Source organism: Lissotriton vulgaris, chromosome 12 (assembly GCF_964263255.1).
Source record: "Lissotriton vulgaris chromosome 12, aLisVul1.2, whole genome shotgun sequence".
Lineage (NCBI taxonomy): Eukaryota > Metazoa > Chordata > Amphibia > Caudata > Salamandridae > Lissotriton > Lissotriton vulgaris.
The window spans coordinates 245788821-245810534 of record NC_141700.1 but is presented as its reverse complement, the minus strand read 5'-3'; the positions used below and the strand labels follow the sequence as shown (position 1 = coordinate 245810534).

The 21714-nt window shown below is 43.4% G+C and overlaps 1 protein-coding gene across 1 annotated transcript in view; it reads left to right on the top strand.

The window, feature by feature from the left end:
* SLC7A6 (solute carrier family 7 member 6) overlaps window positions 1-21714 on the top strand; it is a 374495-nt gene that overhangs the window by 331607 nt on the left and 21174 nt on the right. The window contains exon 9 of the mRNA XM_086947751.1: window positions 4306-4489. Within this exon, the coding sequence (XP_086803877.1) occupies window positions 4306-4489 (184 nt within the window). The remainder of the gene's footprint in view (window positions 1-4305; window positions 4490-21714) is intronic.

Here is a 21714-nt window from a genome sequence, read left to right as displayed (position 1 = left end):
CGGCGACGCTTTTCGGAGCGAGTGGAGTTGCGATCTGTTGTACACCTTTTCGGCCATACCACTTCTGGCCAGAGTGCTGAAGATGATCAGGCGCAACCGTGCCCAAGTTATTCTTGTGGCTCCGGACTGGACTCGAAGAGTATGGTATACCGAGCTACTCAGTAGGAGCATCGATTCCCCCGATCCGACTGCCTCTTCAGGAGGATCTTCTGTCACAGCAGCAGGCGACGGTCCTTCACTTGAACCTGTCCAGCCTCCACTTCCATGCATGGAGATTGAGCGGCGACAGTTGACGGCTGTCGTCTTTCCTCCCGAAGTCTGTAATGTCATTCTGGATGCCATGCATCCCTCCACTAACACGGTATACGCCTGCCAATGGAACAAATTTTTGGCATGGTGCACAGCAAAAGCTGTGGATCCCCTTTCTGCCCCTTTCTGAGGTTCTTCTGTTTCTGCTGTCTTTGGCCAAGCAGGGCTCTGCTCTGGGCACTATCAAAGGTTATCTTTCTGCCATCTCCGCTTTTCTGGGGATTCCTGATCAGCCTTCTCTTTTTAAGTCCCCTGTTGTTAACCGTTTTCTCAAGGCATTACACACACGTTTCCTCCTGTGCCTTTCATAATGCCTCAGTGGGACTTAAATCTTGTCTTGACTTACCTCATGTGCGCTCCCTTTGAGCCACTTCATACCTGTCCCTTACGTCTTCTCACCTTAAAGACTGCTTTCCTGGTAGCTATCACCTCTGCCAGAAGAGTGAGTGAGCTCCAGGCTCTTTATTCCAAACCTCCTTTCCTTTCAGTTCATCCAGACAAGGTGGTTCTGAGGACCCGTCCTTCTTTCTTGCCAAAGGTTTTCAGGCCCTTCCACATCGGGCAGACCATCACTTTGCCCACCTTCTTTCCGCCTCCGCATCCTTCCAGGGAAGAGGAGGTGCTCCACCGTCTGGACCCAAAACGTGTGCTTGCTTTCTATCTGCTGCGTACACAACAGTTCCGGGTGTATGATCAGCTCTTTGTTAGCTACGTGGGTGCCAAAAAAAGGTCGGACAGTGCACAAACGGACCTTTTCCCGGTGGGTCGTTCTGTGCATCAAAGCATGTTACTCCTTTGCCAAGAAGAATCCTCCTGTGGGGCTGCGTGCTCATTCGACCAGGGCATGTGCAGCCACTACTGCCTTGACAGTCAAGTCCGGAGAGACGGCTTCTTTGGCCGTTTGGTCTCCGTGACTTCCTGGTGTCATTTTGTTCGCAGACCCACCACTGTGGTTGGTATCGTTGGGGTATCTGTTCTAAGGTAAGGAATCTATCACTAACGTGTCTTTTTCAGATGCACAAGTTACTACTTGTGTAACGATATATCTGTAAGAGACATTAGTTAGTGATAGATTCCTTACTGCCCCTCCCATCCTCCCTATTCTGCAAACTGATTACTAGGGTTAAGGTCATCCCCTTTTAGGGCCCTAGTTTTATGCCCCAATGGTCAGTATCTTGCATGGCTCTGCGTTCCTGGCGTGGAAAGTCATGTACAGAACTGAGGTCAGCGTGTTTGGGTGGCTCCTAAGTACTCTCCATGACGTCATCCCGGCACTGACGATGCCAGTGAAGGACGCGGAGACGCAGGACGCCACCTACTGACGCGCAAGGTTACTGCTAAGCAAAACTTTCTGGATACAGTCTGACGCCGGGGGATATTCTAAGGTAAGGAATCTATCACTAACTAATGTCTCTTACAGATATATTGTTACACAAGTAGTAACTTGTGCGACAATCCCTTTGGGTATTTTGGGATCAAACGTTTCCACTCTCTATTTACTTTGATGCCTCCACTTATGGGTCCTAAAACCATCTTAGCCTTTTCTCTTTCTACTACTAGGATTTTGTCCTCAAAGGCTGCTCTTTCGGCTCGCCTCACCAGGACTATGTCCTCTTCATTTCACTTCTTCCTGAGTGGCCTGACCTATCCCCAGTAGGGGAAGACACTCTAGGTACAGTGTTAGGGTAGATGTAAGGGGTTTCCTCATCACCTTCTCTAGTTATGATGGGGGGACTACCCTAGGAGTTATGTTTCCTGACAAATTTTCCCTTATCGCATCCTCAGCTGTTGGGTTGTCAGTGTCCTCTGTAAGATGGGTGGCATCAAACTCAGCAAGAATCTCCCAGAGCTTGAGTTTTGTTGGGTCTGAGACAGTATTCATTTATAGTTTTTGTAGCGGAGCCTTAACTGCTGCGTTTTAAGCTGCAGATAAGGGGTCTAGTCAAGCTCTTGAGCAATCATCCTTGTGGAAGTCAATCAATCAAACCGCTTTATTCGGTTTCAGCATATAAAACCATAAAAGTTATCGATACAAAAATTTTCATAAAATGATTACAATATATATCACAATTAAATTGCCTTCCAAAAAGTCCATGTTAATTCAAAACCTGAGGTACAAAGTTAAATACATATACCCATGACCCTCGATAAAAAATCTAAACAGATAAAATAATGAGTCAGAGGGTCTTTTCTAGGGTATATATATAGTAAGGGTGACATGGACCTGGCCTTCATAGCAGATTTCAGGTAACTGATAACAAAAAAGATACAATCATCATGCAACAGTTATAGATAAATAAGAGCTGGACGAACCAGTGTAAAATTCATCCTCTTTAAAAGTGGGGCAATAATAGCTTTCCGAGGAACATCATATAATTTACAAAGTAATGTAAAGTGTAGCAGATCCTGTGGAGACTCACCGTCGCAGCCACAGGGTGCAACCAACTGGCCTCTGCTACACCCTCTCGGTATGGACAAAAAAATTTAAAAGATCCAGGCGGAACCTGTTCAATAGAAACAGTTCATAAGTACTTAAAAACCCCAGAATATAAGGCTCAGCTGTCGGTGTTGTCTTCAACATAAAACATTTGCGAACACTAGGTTTCTTCAACTCCAGCTCTTCCCCTCCAGTTTCCTTAAACTGCTAAAAGACTCACTTATTGACCCCACGTCCCTTTTAGTTACCATTTTGGGGTTAGAATACAATTCGGCTCTTCCTAACCTTGCCAAACTGCTCTTGATATATCTGAGACAAGGTATGTGGAGGGTATGGTTAAGGTTCATACATTCTTTTAAAATCAGTTGACTCAACGAAGATTCCTCGCTCAACAACATTTTCATCCAGAAGGTTATGGGGTGAAGGGCCAATGTGCCACTTAAGTAAGGCACCCCCAGTTCTTCATGTACCACTAAATTAGCGTTTCAGGAATGCGGTCTCAGCTACTTGTATATCTGTGGCAACATGCCCCAAATTCCGCTGCCATAGGAAGCTGTTGCGACACTCATGGCCTGATAGATCTTTATAAGTGCTGCAGTGGGTATCTTGCCTAATTTCAAGGCAACATTTAAAATAGCAGTGTTCACCCACACCGTCTCCCCTCTGTCTTTGCTTTAAAGGGTCCCATTTAATCTGCTTGTTCATTAATACTCCCAAATAAGAGAAAACATCAGTGCGGGGTACTTTAGCAGAACCAACCCTAAATTGAAAGGATTTTTTGGACCGATGCCCACCTGCATAACATAAGATTTAGAGTAATTGATAGATAGGTCCTCCTCTGACATAAAGGCAGAGAATGCGTCAAGCAGGGTTTGTAGCACCCTAATAGTTCTTGAAATACGGATCGCATCATCCGCGTATAAAAGGACTTGGAGACCGCGTAGGCCATCATGCTTTTATTTTTAACACTGATAGAAAATCTTTTTTAAAATATTAATTTAGAAAACTTTATAATAACTAAACTGCAGTTCTGCTTCCATGTATACAATTTTGTGAACTGTTTGTGCATTCTTTTGTGTAAAGCAAGCTGCATTGTGCGGCTTGTAGCTTATAATTGTAGATTTTGCACACTGCTATCTGAGTGTTTGTAATTTTCTATGTTAACCTGATTTATGTGTGTGATGGTTTCAAGAAAGATTTGCATTTAAAGACAATACTTTCTATTTCATTTTAGCATAATTCATATGTGTATGTTCGAAGAAAGGAGATATCAAAATCATAATGATGAATTTAGGGTTAAATACGTTAACGAAAAGTGATAAATGGTGTGCACCTTTAGTGTGTGCATGCAAATTGTAACAGTAAGAATGCAGCTATGGCTATATACACAAGTACCCAGCAGTTGTATTTTGTGGTATGAATTGAAAAATGAAGTTTAATTAAAGAACAGGAAATCCAATTAAGACATGTGTCCTTGCATACAATGTATAAACCCTCTTTTCCCATAAAAATGTTGAACCATGAAGGCACAACAAAAATGTATTTTTTTTTCTTTACAGCTAAGCTTATTTTTTCCAATCGCGTTTTGCGTATGCACAGTGTTCCTTATATTGGTACCCTTATTTACTGACACAATCAACTCGCTGATTGGGATTGGTATTGCTTTGTCGGGAATTCCCATCTACTTTATGGGAGTCTACTTGCCAGAAAACAAAAGGCCCCCCTTCGTTAAAAAATGTTTAGGTAAGTTCACAAGGGATGCAGTAACATGATTGGTATGCAGTAGTCTTATTTCAGTGATTATGATTTGGATATTGTTTGACTAATGCAGGTGGTTACTATGTTTTTTCCATACTTCTTAATTTGCAGATCATCTTAAAGTAAGAGTAGTTGACAATAGTGAAAGATCTTCAAAAGGCCTGCTGTACATAATGGCACACAAAAGGCTAAAGATTGGGTGCAGAGTCAAGTAGCAAAATCTGATATTATGTATGTTCTCTTTGTGCCTCAATAAAAAGGAACACGTGTCATAAAGCATGTGAATATGGGCAACATTAAGCACTGTATTGGTAGTCAGACAATTATTCTTGCACACTAATACTATATTTATCCTTCAAAGGCTTGCCATTAACAAACATGAGAACTGAATTGTCCAGCCCAGACGTGGAATCTCGGCACACTTTTCAAAGGGGAAAAAAATGATTTTCACTTTTAATTTGAAAGGTGATATCTTCTTACTTAATAAAAAAATATTTAGCACCCTGGTAAAAGACTATATTGGCCAATTCCATAAAAACAAAAATACTAACCTATTTAACTGTTAGGAAAATCACCAAGGGGAAAACTAGGTGACTAGAAAAAAACAGCTTTTAAAGAAAATTGTAGGGCAATGTACATATGGAAAACTGATTTTGCAGTGTTAAGTAATACTAGTCATCTGTTATCCCATCATGCTTTCCCTGCCCCCAGTGGCTCTAGTTATTTTTCCCAGCTCTTGTTGACAGGACTTTGTGGCATTGATTACCATCAGGGAGGCATTCGATATCGAAGAAGCATGGACTTTTGACATTGAGGAAGTCTACAATGTAGAAGCACCACACAATGTTGAGGCATATTTTTACATCAGCCTCTTTACCGATCTACAAAATTAGTTTGCAAGCTGACATCAATGACGTTCATTTGACTTTAGACTGAGCATTTTCTTGCCTACGCCCCTTCCAGACACACTGTTCCTGTGGTTGAAGTATCAGATTCCCTGCCTCCAAGAGACCACACACCTTCTCAATCTTCTCCAAAGCCTGCTTTGCTGGTCATTCCACTGGCTATTCCAGCTGCAGGGAAACGAGCAACACATCGTTGAGTCCTTACACTATGGTTCACACAGGTATGCCAAGGGGATCTAAGACTTCTAGGTGTAGACCACATTCTCAGATTCCAATCTAGACTCCATTATAGACATCACTCTCATCTTTCAAGACACTCTGGAAGATCTCAAGAACATATTCTGTGACTTCAAGTTTTTATTTGAGATCAAGAACCAGAAGACTTTCCCCAACTTTGGCAGGTTCCCAATCATCCAGAATTTCTCTGATTGATTGCATCAAAACTTTACTGTGATTCTTGATTAGAGTTGATGATTCTTGATTAGAGTCGCTAATCGAACATTTTTAAGACCCCTCCTTCCTCTCGTTATAAGTCGCTTGGCCCTGTAGTGAAACTATTTTTAGCTCCTTCTGTGAAGGCTGCATAATGTTTACTACAGGAGAAACACACCCCTCCAGAGCATGATCCATTGTTCATCTGGTCAGCCTCTCCTCTGTATTCAATCTTTGTCTTGGCTGCAAGATAGAATCATGCAACTCATCCTTTTTAAGTGTTCCTTCTGAAAGGAGAGGAAGCTCTGTGGAGAGAAAAGTCTGTGGCATATCACCACAGTAAAAGAAAACCTGCCAGTGCTAATCTATTGGGGGAGATCAGACTGGTCCCTATGGGATCTGCTGCAGCATTTCTCTGATTGCTGCAACATTTCTTGACTAATTGTCTTGAGAAAGACGTGAGAATTTCATGGCGATATATATGAGATATATATATATATATATATATATATATATATATATATATATATATATATATACACACACACCTGGTAAGGCCGGTCTCAATAATATTTTTTGTTTTTGGTCAGCTGAACACACACGTAGGCTCCGGGGTGTAGGTAATTTTACTACACTTACTCTGTGAGTAATACTGCTCATTTTTTAGTTATGGGTTTTTAATATTGCGTTGAAGGTCTACGAGGAGTCCATGAAGATTTGAATATATTTTTTATCTTGGAAATACCACATTTCCCCTGAAGAAGGGTTCGGAGGAACCGACATGCATTGGGAGTGTTGTTAACAATTAAAATGTGGATATTTATATTTATGTTGACACATGCATATCTCTTGTAGATGGAATTTATTATGGTTAAGCTTTGTTGAAATACAAATGAACTGTAATCCGAAATTTTGATATATATTTTGATTTATCTGTGATGTAGTTCTAAAAAATGATGAAACAATCATAAATATATGATTCACAAATATCAAAGAAGTGTTGAACTTTATCGAAGACACAGGTGTCCTAAGCAGTGCATCACGCAGGCAGTGGTCTCCATTGCCTCTCATTGATCCTAAAGGAGGGCATTATGAGCTCTACTCAAATCATTAGCGCTGCTGCGATGCTTCAGGTGTAGCCCCATATGGCCATTGCCATGCCCTAGCACTAAGAAGCTCATCTTGGCTCTGTCCTACAGGCGTCCAACCAGAAGTTCAATAAAGGATATTGAATTTCCCTTTTTCAGGCAACAGGAGACATGGCAGACATCAATATTGACAGCTGCAGGTAAAACCTCTGCAGAAGGCAAGCGGTGACTCCTTAAATCTCCCTTTTCTGCTACCAACTCAGATGGGGAAGCATTTCGAACTACTTGGGATGATATCTCAAAAGACAGATGGGTGCTAAATTATTGCAAAATGGCTACTCGCAAGTTCAGAACACCCCACTTGACAATACCACCAGAAAAAGGTTACACCAACACCACCTGAACAGACTTTAGCAGGATCACAAAATAAGGCCGTGCAAGGTTCTACCTCCTCAGAAAGGTTTGAAAATGTATGTTAGAAGCTGTATGTGGTTGTTGATACACATGCTGTGCTGTGCATAATCCTGCTGTCCATTGGGTGTGTGCAAGTTTACAAATTTTTTTTTCATAGAAAGTCATTCGAGTCATGAGGCTTTGTGGCTGGTCCTCTTGCTGGTAATGCGCATGGTCATATTCTCAATTGTTATATGCTTTCTTCTGCCATCTGGTTCGGATGTGTGCCTCCATGCTCCGATGTGACTCAGTTGTGGTGCACTGTTCTCTGTTTTCACAGTTCCTACCTCCATCTGTAGCGTTATCAATAGCGTTCCTATCCCCCCTCTGTTCAGACTGAGGACTACTTAATCTGCTAGGTGAGTTTTTTTCCCATCAATGGCCACATGGGCCTTCTCCCTTCGGGGCCTTCTTTGGTCCATAGGCGCATCTCCCCCACCATGTTCACAAGGTGTTGTAACTGATACCTTTCTGCTACTGTCCTTGGTTTCACGCTAAATACCCTCGGACCAATCTCCATCAGGTTTGTAATCTGTGTCTCTTCACCCGAGCACAAGACTGATTGCGACGCTTGCCCCTCCTTCCGTTCAAAAAAAACTCATCACGACCGTCCAGCTCAGCGACTCGAAATGTCATGGAGGAACAGAGACAACACACTGGACCTTTACAGCACAGAGAATATCGAGCAAGAACAAAATCCTCAAGCATTGGCTACGGACGAAGGGCCCTTCGCCCAAACAACTGCTCCAGCTCTGATCAGGATATGCATGATCTTCCACTAGAACACCCAGGTGTGAGTACTGTACCACCCTCACCTCACCACTGACTCCAAACCGAGCAGCCCTTCTCAAAGGGTCTAACAATTTCTCTAAACCACCAGAGACAGACTGCTGGGCCACCACTGCCTCCGGGCCAAGGTTGGCATTGACCAACTTCGGACGTACCTCCCAGCTCGATGCTGAAGAAATGTTCAAAACAAACCACTTCGGCACAGGCCACTCCTGCCTCAGAATCAAGCAGGCCTGCAACAACTTCAGTATCATACACAAATCGATGTCGGAGCAAAAGCCATTAGTGCCAAAACAGTTGACACCGAGAAAATCGGAATCGGAGCAGAAACCACCGGTGCCCAGTAGCAAGTTTGGCCAGTGGTCACCAACTGCGGAGCCCACTCTTCAAAAACTACAGTAAGAGATTAATACCCTTTACAAACACCTTATGATCCATCTCCATACTGGCTTGATAATCACCCGCCCTCCTGTTTCAGCTGCCCAACCATAGGGAGACTGGGCCATAGGGATACCTTTGACATCCTGTCACAGGATGATCCCTGGGATACCTAGGATACTGACCCACCAGCGGACAGATATCCTGACTTCTACACTGTAAAACCCTCCCCTCCCGATGATGCCACTTCCTACTACGCATGACAACTTTGTTTCCCAAGAATAAAACGTATATTCAGAGTTGTGGAAACATTAGATAACTATTTTACTCAGTCAATCGTGCATACAGAGTTGCAGAGAAAATAGAGAGACGGGCGTTTCAATTAAAGGGGTTTATTGAACAGTCTTCTTTCTCATGCAAGAGAGGTGAACTGCTACAATTGTTAGACAGAATTCAAAGTATAATGCGTACAGCGTAAACAGTAGTATAAAATAATACATAAATAACACAGGCTAACATACTCAACTGGTGCTTCTAAAATAAGTCTACCCCAATGTACCTAACCTAGGTCTTGTATGAGGGAAGAAGTAAGTGTGGTCTTTAGCATAGGTTTGGTTTTTGCCAAGAATTGCCAAACGTTTCTCTAGGTTATAATCCGCTCCATACCTTAGAATGAGAGAGGTTGGTATCTCTTTCACAGACTTGATTTCCCAACACCCGCAAGGGGAGTCCGAAACACTGGAGCTGGATTGTCGGCAGAGGAGGACCGCTTCTGATCAGTGCGTCAGCTGGAGAGTTGGCTTCTTTCGGCACAATCTTGTAGCGAGCTGCGTCGTGCAGGTAGGTAGTCGAACTGCACCGGACCACACCATGCTTTTCTATAGCAAGTGAAGGTATATTTATACCTTGAAGGTGTTTAGGAATGCCAGCTTTGAAGTAAAGTTGGGTATATGAACGTCATGGATGAACCCCTAAGGAATAGTTGTTCATGCATAATAATGAATTTCTTGGAGAAATCAATATCCAGGCTAAGGGAAGTCCCTTCAGCTTAAGAGTCTGGTTTTCCAAGAAATCGTTGTGACTTAGATGAACGGATAGAAGTAGCCATGCCTGTATTTGGACTGTATGGGCTATGCCTAAATAAGGACTGGATTTCTATGCTATATAAGGGCAATGTGAATTGTACCTATATAAGGGCATGAATCGGGAAATGCATACAGGAATTTAAATCGCCACACAACACCCACTCCACTTTCTTATGTACGACTTCTACTAAATACGAAGTCCTAAACATGTGGAGAAGTGTGGCTCAATGATTAGAGCGGCAGACCCTGATGCAGAGGTCTAGCCCGGGACCAGGGTTCAATTCCCCGCCTCGGCGGGTCTTGGGCGCAAAATTCCACGGACCTGATAATTCTCGCCTCAGTGCCTATTCCAATCATGCAACTCTGGGAAATAGTTTGCTTAATCTCCACAATGGCCCCCACATCGCTAAGGATGCCTGGCCTCCACCTTGGGGGTGCCCAGGAGTGGACACCTCACAGGGAAAGCCAGGATGGGTTCCACAGCGGTATTCGTACAAGCGCCTTGAGACCCTTGCGGGTGAGTAGTGCGCTATACAAGTATCAATTTACATTTACAAACATATCTAAAATATATCTACACAATTGTTTATAACCCACCCAAAACACATAAAAATGCACTGGTACTGGTTGTACACAAAAGAGCATTGGTGATGTACGCATTCAAAGCAATGTTTCATTCTAAGCATATAATTGACATTTGAAAATGCTATCTGAATGAATCATGAAAATATACATTTATGAAATGGCTCGTAAATACAGACGAAAAAGGTGCCGAAGCAATTTCATGTCAGATTACATAAAAACTGTTTGTATGTGGACAAGGTCAAATATTGTCTCTGGAAGTTTTTTCAAAGAATTTTTACTCTTTATGAATAGTTCTACTATAAGCAGATTACTTGTGCCAAAAAGGAAAAATACAAATTTGGAAGAAAAAAAAGAATTATCATAGAAAAAAGAGTCCCAAAGTTAAAACTTGTTTTGAAAAAATGAAGGTCGAATTCAAAGTCTCTCAGAACACTGTGTGCCAAATCCAAAGTCAGTGGTAGTGTTTGGAGAAAACATCAAATCTTCTAAGTCTGTAAAAAAGTTGTCTACCATTGTTGGATTACCTCGTTTAGAAGATTAACCGGACATAGATGTGAAGCATCGCCTTCAGAATTGGTCGCATCAGCAATGGTCGTAATGGATGGTACCTGCGCGCCTGTTTCCTCTCGTACCTCACCATCAGCATTTTGCGTCTGTGAGATCTCAATGAATGCCGTCATCAGAATTGGTAGCCGCTGGGGACAACACAGTGCATGGGCTGGTTCAAGCAAAGTATCAACATCCGTAGGCATGACTGATGGGATTGTGAGACATGTGTCTAATACGCATTCTTCTCCGCATAATAGGCAGTGTAGAACAGGTAAGATGCAATCTTGCCAAATTGATCTGAATGACAGAAACCATGTGGTATTTAATTCTCGTACACTAGGTAGTCCCAAAATTTGGACAATGCGCTCACAACATTTCATCACCAGTAGAGTTGTCTCCATGGATAACTGGGTGTCGCTGGTGAATTGGCTTGCCATATCGCAGCACTAGGAGCAACAATAGTATCCCTGCAGTGAGTCCCAAAGTGAGAGGCATTCCGCCAAACAGAGTGCACGAAGTTTGGAAATATTCCTAGGACTGCTTCAAAAGGTGCTAACAGTCCAGAAAATACGGTCTTAAATAAATGTACAATACCGCTCGTATCAGACATGTTTAAGATACGACTTAACATTTTTGAGAAATGTATAGGGCAGTTTGTAGTTAGGAGGGCATGTATCTCGGCAGAAGTCCTTGCGACTTGCAGATCATAGGTCTCTTTGGCCAAGGTCAGTGGCACAGTTTTTTGCAGAAGAATGGCTTTCATTCTGCTTAAAGTATCAATTCGTATAGAAGAGATGCTCAGTGAAGGCCGTAAAGGCGACTCCTTGTCTGTCTTGGTTTTTGGAAACAATACTTGCATACAGCAAGTGACCCTGGCTGACACAGTTACTAGATATAGTACGCCTGGCAACATGCCACAACAGCTGTGATTGTTCAACATGAGGTAACTTCCATTTGAAAGTTGTCCAAAAATTGGATCAATCACTGCAGCTGGTGAACCTTGCAGGTGGCAGGATAAATTGTTAGAGGAACCATCACAAGTCCCGTGTAAGTTTATACCCTGACAAAGTAGAGAACCGCTTTGTAAGTTTTCACAGTTTTTACCGCTAAGAAACACTTCACGTCCCCCACTCCAAAATCTATGTGTGTACGGTATTTCCCAGGATGTCTTGATGTATTCTTTACCCAACCTTTCAGATGTGCCTGCTGGTATGTGTTTTAGGCAATACTGAAAATTGAAAATTGTAACAGGCAGAGTAATTGTTCCATGTATAATCCATTCAGTAACTGGCTTTTCTGCGACTATAAATTGCAATCTTTCCAGTTTTTCAATGCTCAGCACTGTATAGTCTGCTCCCCTCTGTGTTAATTTGATCTGTTTATCAGTGAGATTGAATTCTGAAAACAGTGACATAGAATTGATTAAACACCAAGGCACATTGCCTGAACGAAGGTTTTGCAACTTCCAGCCTAAGCGTGATAGAACGTAATTGCGACTGACCATGTTGCAACATGACCAAGTCCTGTTCCATGATGTCTATGGCAGAAGACACTATGCTGTCCAATGAATATATACTGGACGACAGAGTCGTTAACCCATTATCAACTACAGAGAGAGTTTTCTCTAAATTAACACGATCAATTTCTCGTATTCTTTCTGCAGTCTCTGCTTGCGTAATCTTCCATGCTTTATTGTAAGCAGCATAGATACCAGCATATATAAAACGTTTTTGACGCAGTGTTATTGGTCCTAGCAAGAATTCCCTAAGATCAGCGCCATGTTTAAGTAAAGATAAGTGTTGCTTTACACCCTTAAGTGTAGATCTATGTAGCCAATCAAGGCAGAGCTTTCCTGCACTGTATGTTGTTACTATTTTTGGATGCTGTCTTTGAACATATCTTGGGTCTGGCCTAGTGATTGTGAAACCCTGGGTTTTGTTCAGGAACCTATCTTGACAGTTTTGTGTCTGTGGGCCAGATTAACCATTTATTCCAATCTGGATCTGTTCTGTTGTGATGCAAAATAATAGTATGTACATCGACCTCCCCCTCTGAAGTGTTACTGCTATCAGGTGTAGGTATGGACAGATTGTTCAGGTCTTTTATCTTGGCTAACCTAAGACAAGACGTCTGTTAGACAGTGTCATTCAAAAACATAATTTTCTCAGGGATGATACAGGCTCTAAACATAGCTTCTATACCCTGGACCTGCCAATCTTTTGTGCCACAGACAGTTTTCGTCTCAATGTTGTCTTTCCAAAAGTCGAAACCTAGTTTAGACATTTGAGTATAAAAGGCTGCAGAATAAATCTGTTTGGTATTTGTCAACATACTGTTTTGCCTGTTTTGTTTACATTTTTAAAGTAAAATGATTCAGCATTGGATACATTGAACCCTGAAAAGTACGGAAATTTCTTTGCAAATGTTTTTGAGCTACCCTTTGGTGGCGTAGAACAATGTTCCCATTGGTTGTACATTAATACATTTATAGGATTTGCTGATTTGTGCAAGAAATGATGACCATAATGATTATAACAATACATTTGTTCATAGTCTGATGAACCTTCTAAATATTCATGATTTGTAAGTACTGCAGACATTTCTAGGTCTGACATCATATTATTAACAGTCTCAAAGTCCCAATCATCAGAAAAGGTACTAGATAAAACAAAGTCACTTTATGAAATCTTGAATAAGTGTGGAATCTTCAACAGCTCTTGACGGGCCAAAAATGTCAGTCAGTTCTGTCCCAAGCTATACCCCCAGGTATAGGAACGGGAACGGCTGTGATGTTCACTGATGACAAGTTTCTTTGTTCAAGATGGGATGATTTGTGTGGCTTGAGGAGTACGTTGATGTTCTTACCTGCTGTGTCCATTATGACATGTCTTCCGTTTATCAGCATTCCCAAAGTTATTATCCGAGTCAGCCAAAGTTAAGAAAAAGCACACCCAACAGAATCCAAAGTTCAATCCATGGTGAAACCAGATAAGTCTTTTCCAGGTGATGAAAAAGGTCTGTTGCTTGTTCTTTCAAAATTCTTTTTGCTGGCGTTGTGTCAGGTTCACTGGGATCCTCAGAAAACGTATCAAAGTTAATGAAATAGCCAGACGCAGTTCTGTCACTTGTTGGAATTGCATCAGGATTCGTTGAAATTGCTGGAACCTCAGGATCACTTGTTACATTTGTGTAGTCAGACTCTACTTCATTGCGGACAGGTGTTTCTTGACGAACTGTTATTTGGGTTTCAAGAGGTACAAGTTCCATAGCTTTGTTGCTTAGTCCTTCATTTCGCACTGCCGATTCTTCAAAGGTGATGAGTCTCTCAGTTTGAACCTCTTGGATTGTAGCTAGAGCTGGGCGTCTGCTACATTGGCGGACTCCACTTGGCCTACTGCTTATTATCGGTCACATGATGTGGTTTGACCAGGTCGATGGACACAAACCTGTTCTCCTTTTTACTAGCAAGGGGCGGCAGTAATACTGTTCTTGATCCGAGGATTGCTAGGACAGGTACTGGTTGTCTGTAAGGGGGCCCAAATTCCTTCTTGTCCGCGATCTTTTCTCTGACTAGATCCCCAAGCTTAGGAAACCAGACAGGCCTTGCTGGGACGGTCGTTTTTTCCTCAGTAGTGGTGTTTTTCAGGATCACGTTACTTTGTTTCGTTCTTATTTCTTTTAAGTCCTGTAAAACAGCCAAATGATCTTTGATATCAAACGTTTTCTGGTCCACCACTAATTTCTGACAATCAAGGTCCGCAATCAGCATCCTAGTCCCAAAAAGGACCTCATATGGAGTGATACCCCCTAGAGAACTTCTTGGCAAGTTATTAAGACTACGTTGGGCACTTATTAAATGTTTGCCCCACCTGTCACCTGAACCGAATACCCTAGCTTTTATAGATTGCTTTATGTCCCGTTTTTTTTCTCTCCACAACCAAATTTCCCTCAGGATGGAATGGACTAGAGTACCGCAATGCAACACTCAATTTGGCCATGGCATCCTTGTTAGCCCGAGAGCATGTAGCGTGCCGATAAAGACTCGCAAATCTTTTATAACAGTTTGAGTGTCAGCCGAGCCCTGAGGCCACATCCAAATGAACCTTGAGCACGAATCCACTGCGACCATGATATATTTATAGTTACCATCCCTCTGTAAGGGACCGCAGTGGTCCCGGTAAACGCAAGCTAATGGTTTATCTGGAATCAACAGTGGCGTCTGCGCAGGACGTTTCACAGAAGAGACTTTCATCTTTTGACATATTTCACATTCCAAAACATAGTTTCTGGTTTGTTTCCTCACGCGTGTCTACCAGTATCTCTGTTTTAATAATGACACTGTGTCCGGAAACACATGCATGAGCATAGGCGAGCCTTCATGTGCTGCTAAAATTAGTCCTAATCTATGTTCCATGTTTGGAAATACCCTATCCCCCACTCCAGGGATTCGAGCAAACGGAATATTATATGCATCAGTTCTATATGAGTATTTGAGTGGAAACCCTTTAGGTAACGTTTTTACGCTGTCTTTGCCAGAAGCATTGACAGCCAGCATTATTTCACTGTCTATTTTCATTTTTGAACGAGTGATTGCAGCTACGGAAGCCGTTTGCACAGCTGCCTTCACAGCTTCATCATCCAATGAATTCCCTACAACCTGAACGCCATCACGTTGATGACTCAGCGTATGTATCACGCAAGTTTTTTGTAGTCTTTGTCGTAACTGAACTACTTGTTCCCAAAGCAGTTTATGCTTGAGTGCGCCACCTTTTGCATCTTTGTAACCGTTTTGAATCCAGTTTTTCAAGTATTCATTGTAAGATTGAACACAATAATACGAATTGCACACTATGAGTGTGGGGAGTTCGCGGTCCGTACTCTCTAGTGCCATCTTGAATGCTTGTAGTTCAGCTCGCTGAGCTGTATAATCTCATAGAGATTGCATTTTAGTGACCATTGGTCGGAATTTTCTATCGCGCCAGCGACCTTTAACGATCGCACATGCCGCACTATAGGCTTGTTTACTCCTTGTAGGTTGAGCTGATCCGTCAGTATAAATTATACATTCATGCTGCTCTAGAGGCAGAATTTCAGTAGGCAGAGGGCATTCTTGTTCGTATTGTAGAAATGATTGTGTTTTCAAATAAGGATCAAAAACGTATTCAACGTCTGTTGCAGCAAGAGAATTAACCCATGTATCCATCTCGGATGTAAAGCTTTAGCATTTGGAATGCTCGCTTTTGTCACTGCCTCTAAGGCAGGTACAGGTGTAACGACCATCCGGAGTGTTATTTCATATAACTTATGTGGAGAACTAACCCTGGTATCTGCAGTTTCAACTTGAATGTATTCATTCAAGTCCACTGTCTCCATATGATCCTTCAGGTTCTGGCGAGCTATGGTGACTTCTGCTGCGCTGTCCAACATTGTCTGAGCCCATTCTCCGTTCTTGAGTTGTGTCCTCAAGATCCTCTGCATGTCTGATTTTTAGACCTGCTACCTTCTTTTTGGTGAATTGAGGTATCTTGTTTTTCTGAACGTGTTGATCGTCTTTGGACTTTACGCGTTCTTCCTTGTTTTCTGACCATCCTCTTCTTTTGGATTTCTGTGACGAAGTCTGAAAGGTACGAGAGGAACGTGTATCGGTATCTTGATATCTATCAGGTTTTCTCAAATTATCCCTATTCTTGAGTTTGTGCCACCTTTCAGAGGGCTCCTTTTGAGGAGACCTACCTCTGGAATGAGAATGTTTCTCTTTAGAAGTTTAGTGTTTTGCCACTTCTTTTTAGAAGGAGTAGGAGTTTTTTTAGTAAAGACCTTTTCAGGACTTTCAGACAGTTGGGGTTTAACTGGTTTCCCACCCAGACTGTCTCTGCCTAATACTTCATAGGATTTTTCAATTATTCTGGCTAGTTGTTGTGGTTGCTCAGTTACATCAAATTCACTTAACTTCTGGCGGATCGCCACGGACGCTTTTTCACCTTTAATATTAGCTAATATTATTGCTGAGATCTGTTTGAAATCTTTCAGTAGTTTAATACCCAGATTTAAGGCAGGCTCTGCCCCGTATTCGTTTTGAATCTGTTTCAGGACGTCCGTTATTACCGCCGTGGACGGAACACCGTGTGTTTTAGTGTAGATTGCAGCAAAGACTGTACCCCAAGTGGTGCAGTCCTCCAGATGAGGTGTGATCCCCATTGGTAAACAGATTGTTAAAATTCTGTGTTTCTCATGAAGGTTAATATTGGGAAATACTGCTTCGATTTGAGTAATTTTTTGAGCTATCCAGAACGGAATTTGTTCCTGCTTTGCATCTAATTTACCAATGACTGAGTGTAAAGTCTGTGGTGTTATTTTTAGTGTGTTCTCCTGGTGAGGGGTATGTTGAGGAATCATTATTGCAGGTTTGACTGTGAGAGTCCGCATGACATATTGAACCAATTGTCTATATATTTTGATTAACTCTTTAAGTTGAGTTAGTAAATCCTCATCTGACATTTCTTCAATGCCAGAATGTGGTGTATAGCTGGCTAAGACCGGCCAGGTTGCTCCTCGTCTACCTAGTGGACCGAGCTTGGTAATGTGATTTAAATGTTTTAGGGCGCCTTTAAACCAGAGCTCATGCTCCTGGTAAGTTAGTGGACTTTCTATATCCTCGAAAGGAATATATTCCTCTGGTGGTTCATTTTCTTTGTAGAAGTGAAACATCTGTGTTACTGGATTTGCTTCGGGGAAGACTATCCACGAATAGAATACCTCTGTCTGGGGCTATTCATATGCCTCTATCACAAAAACTATCCAACCACCTCTCGATGTTAGGCCATTTTTTATAAGTTTTATAGTGATGGCTTTCCTTAAATTCATAGGAATGCATATAGCATCCCTGTCGGTTTCTTGGAAACCTGTATAGTTTAAAACTGTGTTGGCTGGATCAGCCGCTGCAGAGGAAATAGAGAGACAGGCGTTTCAATAAAAGTGGTTTATTGAACAGTCTTCTTTTTTCATGCACGAGAGGTGAACTGCTACAATTGTTAGACAGAATGCAAAGTATAATACGTAAAATGTAAACAGTAGTATAAAATAATACTGTAATAGCATTGTCTGGTGCTATGACATATAAAACATACATAAATACCACAGGCTAAAATACTCAACTGGTGCTTCTAAAATACGCCTACCTCAATGTACCTAACCTAGGTCTAGTACGACGGAAGAAGTAAGTGTGGTCTTTAGCATAGGTTTAATTTTTGTCAAGAATTGCCAAAGGTTTCTCTAGGTTCTAATCAGCTCCATACCTTAGAATGAGATAGGTTGGTATCTCTTTCACGGACTCGATTTCCCTGCACCCTGCAAGGGGAGTCAGAAACACTGGAGCTTGATTCTCGGCAGAGGAGAACAGCTTATGATCAGTGCATCAGCTCCTTCGGCACTTGCTTTAGTGAGCTGCATCGAGCAAGTAGGTAGTCGAACTGCACCTAACCACACCATGCTTTGCTATAGCAAGTGAAGGTAAATTTATACCTAGAAGGTGTTTAGGAATGCCAGCTTTGACGTAAAGTCGGGCATATGAACGTCATGGATGAACCCCTAAGGAATAGTTGTTCATGCATAATAATGTGTTTCTTGGAGAAATCAATATCCAGGCTAGGGGAAGTCCCTTCAGCTTAAGAGTCTGGTTTTCCAAGAACTCATTGTGACGTAGATGAAGGGATGGAAGTAGCCATGCCTTTGGGCTGCATGGGTTATGCCTAAAGAAGGACTGGATTCCTATGCCTATATAAGGGCATTGTGAATTGTACCGATAAGGGAATGAATCGGGAAAATGCATACGGGAATCTAAATTGCTACACAACAACTGAGCATTTAGAGCATGGGTACTCATAGTACGGCCCGCGGGCCGGTGTCGGCCCGGCAAGCCTTCCTTGGCGGCCCGCGGACCTTGCAAACATCGTACCCATGTATTATTTTCTTTTTTAAAGAGTGTCTGCTGCAGCGCGACTGAGAGTATCTTCTGCTCCGTGGGGGCCGGGCTTTTCTCGCATAGCCAGAGTGGAGCTGCAGGGGCCTAAGATGAGGTGAAATACAACAAAGCCTCATTAGCATGCAAATGGCCTTTAATGACCTGTGAAGTGCTTGGGTGCGGCTGTGTGTGTGCGCGCGCCTGGAAGCTGTCTCAGCCCAGGCTGACACACAGGCAGGGTTAGATGACAGAGGTGACAGAGGGAGGTAGAGGGAGGGAGGGAGGGAGAGAGGGAGTGAGACAGGGAGTAAGATGGGGAGTGAGAGAGGGAGGGAGTTGGGGAGGGGGAAGTGAGGGAGGGAGGGGGAAGAGAGGGGGGAGTGAGAGAGGGGGAGTGAGGGAGGGAGTGAGAGACAGGTAGAGGGAAGGAGAAAGACAGACAGAGGGAGGGAAACAGAAAGGGATGAAGAGAGGGGGCGAGGGAGTGAGGGAGGGGGAGAGGAAGCGAGAGGGAGGGAGCAAGAGGGAGAGGGAGGGAGGGAGAGAGAGAGGGAGTGAGAGAGACAGACAGAGGGATGGAGAGGGAAGGAGGGAGGGAGAGAGGGAGGGAGAGGGGGAACAAGGGAGGGAGTGAGAGAGAGGGAGTGAGGGAGAGAGAGGGAGTGAGGGAGAGAGAGGGAGTGAGGGAGAGGGAGGGAGAGTGGGAGGGAGAGAGCGAGGGAGGGAGAGAGAGAGGGGGAGGGAGAGAGTGAGGGGGAGGGAGAGAGTGAGGGAGGGAGAGAGAGAGAGGAAGGGAGAGAGGAAGGGAGAGAGGGAGAGAGTGAGGGAGAGAGAGAGATAGAGGGAGGGAGGGAGAGCGAGCGAGAGAGGGAGGGAGGGAGTGAGTGAGGGAGGGAGAGAGATGTGTGTATGCTGGGTCTGGTGGCTCAGTGGACGAAGGCACCCGCTGCAGGGACCTGTGATCAACCTCATGGTCATAGTTTTTTTTGTTGATCTAGCCCGCACCCTCCCCCACGGACCCCGCCCCCACCGGTGCGGCCCTCCGACACAAACCACACTGTAAATTTGGCCCCCAAGAGAAAGTTTGTGAGTACCCATGATTTAGAGTATGATTTCCTTTTTGAACCACTTTTATCCACACAACGCTCTGCTCAGTACCTCCCTATGCTCAAAGGCATGCTCCTGTTACATACCAGACATCTTCTACAACGCAGATCGAGCAAGGGACATTACACCAAGAGTAGATAAAAAGTACAAGGCTTCCCCAACTGACCCACTTTACATCAGGGGCCAGCTTTCACCTGTAGCTACTGCACGCAAAAGGGTAAACTCTCAGATCACTGGTGATGCCCCTCCACCAGAGAAGGAGAGTAAGAAAATAGATACCGTAGGCAAAACGATAGCTGCGCAACCATCCAACCATTGGCAGATTGCCAATTCTACTGGGCTGCTTTCACAATATGACCAGGCCAATTGGGACAAAACGGAGGCACTCCTCTAATATATCCCAGGTGAACATAAAAAAAGGCTATGAGATAGTCTCAGAGGGAAGCAGATATCAAATACCACCATACGCTGTGCCCTAGGTGCTGGGGATGCTGCTGCTAGGGGTGTTAACTCTAGGGTTTTTCTTCTCAGGGATGCATGACTTCGTGTCCCTGGTTTCTAACTAGAAGTACACAAAATCTTCCTGACTTGTCTTTCAATGAGTAACACCTCTTTAGGCTGCAGGTAGATACTTTGCTAGAAAAAAATCAAAAAAGGCAATGAAACAGTGAAAGCAATGGGTACCCTTCAGACACCATTCACATTGTGAGCCCTTTCGGGGCACATCCTATCGTGGATATTACAAAACCACTTCCCAGAAACCTCTACATCATACCTACGTTTACAGTCCCAAAACATCTCTCCCAGGGACTATTTTCGAGGCTCCTACCCCCCCCCCCCCCCACCCCCCCACCAGTTGACAGTCGACTCCAAAGGTTCTTTCCCACTTGGCAAAAAATCCCCTCCATCCTGTGGGAGTTAGATGATGTTCAACATGGTTATTGTCTGGAGCTTACTTCTACACCGCCCCAGCGTTCCACCTCGCAGACACAAACTCGTCCCACATCACTAAAGGTCATCAGGGAAGAGGTCCAAGCGCTCCTCCACAAAGAAGCCATAGAACACTTCCCTCACCATCAACAGGATACGAAAGTGCACTCGCTATACTTCCTCATCCCAAAGTAGGACATATCCTGATATTACAACAAGGCTTCTTCATGGCCACTTTCAACCTCAAAGACTTCTATTTACACATTCCAATTCACCTGGCACATAGCTGGTAGCTCAGATTTGCAGTAAGCAGACCTCATTACCAATGAAAAATGTCCTAGTAGACATGAAAGAAAGCTTCAATTCTATTAAGGACTCGTAGGCGAGGATTATGCTCTACTTTCTTTTTTTTTGTGAACCTTTATTTGTAGCACATGTGATTACAGGTATGGGCCTACAACCATCACGGCCAGCCGCTAGATAAAACCAAAACATTACAAGCAATATGCATAGTTGTGACAGTTCGGAACCCAGAATAATAAAATGACAGTATATAGTTTGTGAGCGGACACAACAGCTTGAATCAGGATTTAAAAGGTTCATTTTCAAATAAAGAACTAAGGAGAAGTGCTGCACAGTCGCAGCCAGTCCCGCGATAGTGTGCGAATCAGGATATCAGGAACAGTCGCAATACGGGGGGCATCAGGGGGTAAAATATACATAACAGGAGAAGTGGAAGCACAACCCCATCGTGTAACAAGTCTAATCCCCTCCCCTCAACTCCAAACACACCGCAAGGAACATGGGCGACGGCGACACTAGAAAAGAAGAAAGACTAAAGGGCCATAGAAACAAATTCTAATCTAACACCCATCCCGCAACCCCCCACCCTGCACACCCGCAGAAGGCCATGGCCTACCCCCCAGCCGCGTGCCTGTCGCCCTAATAG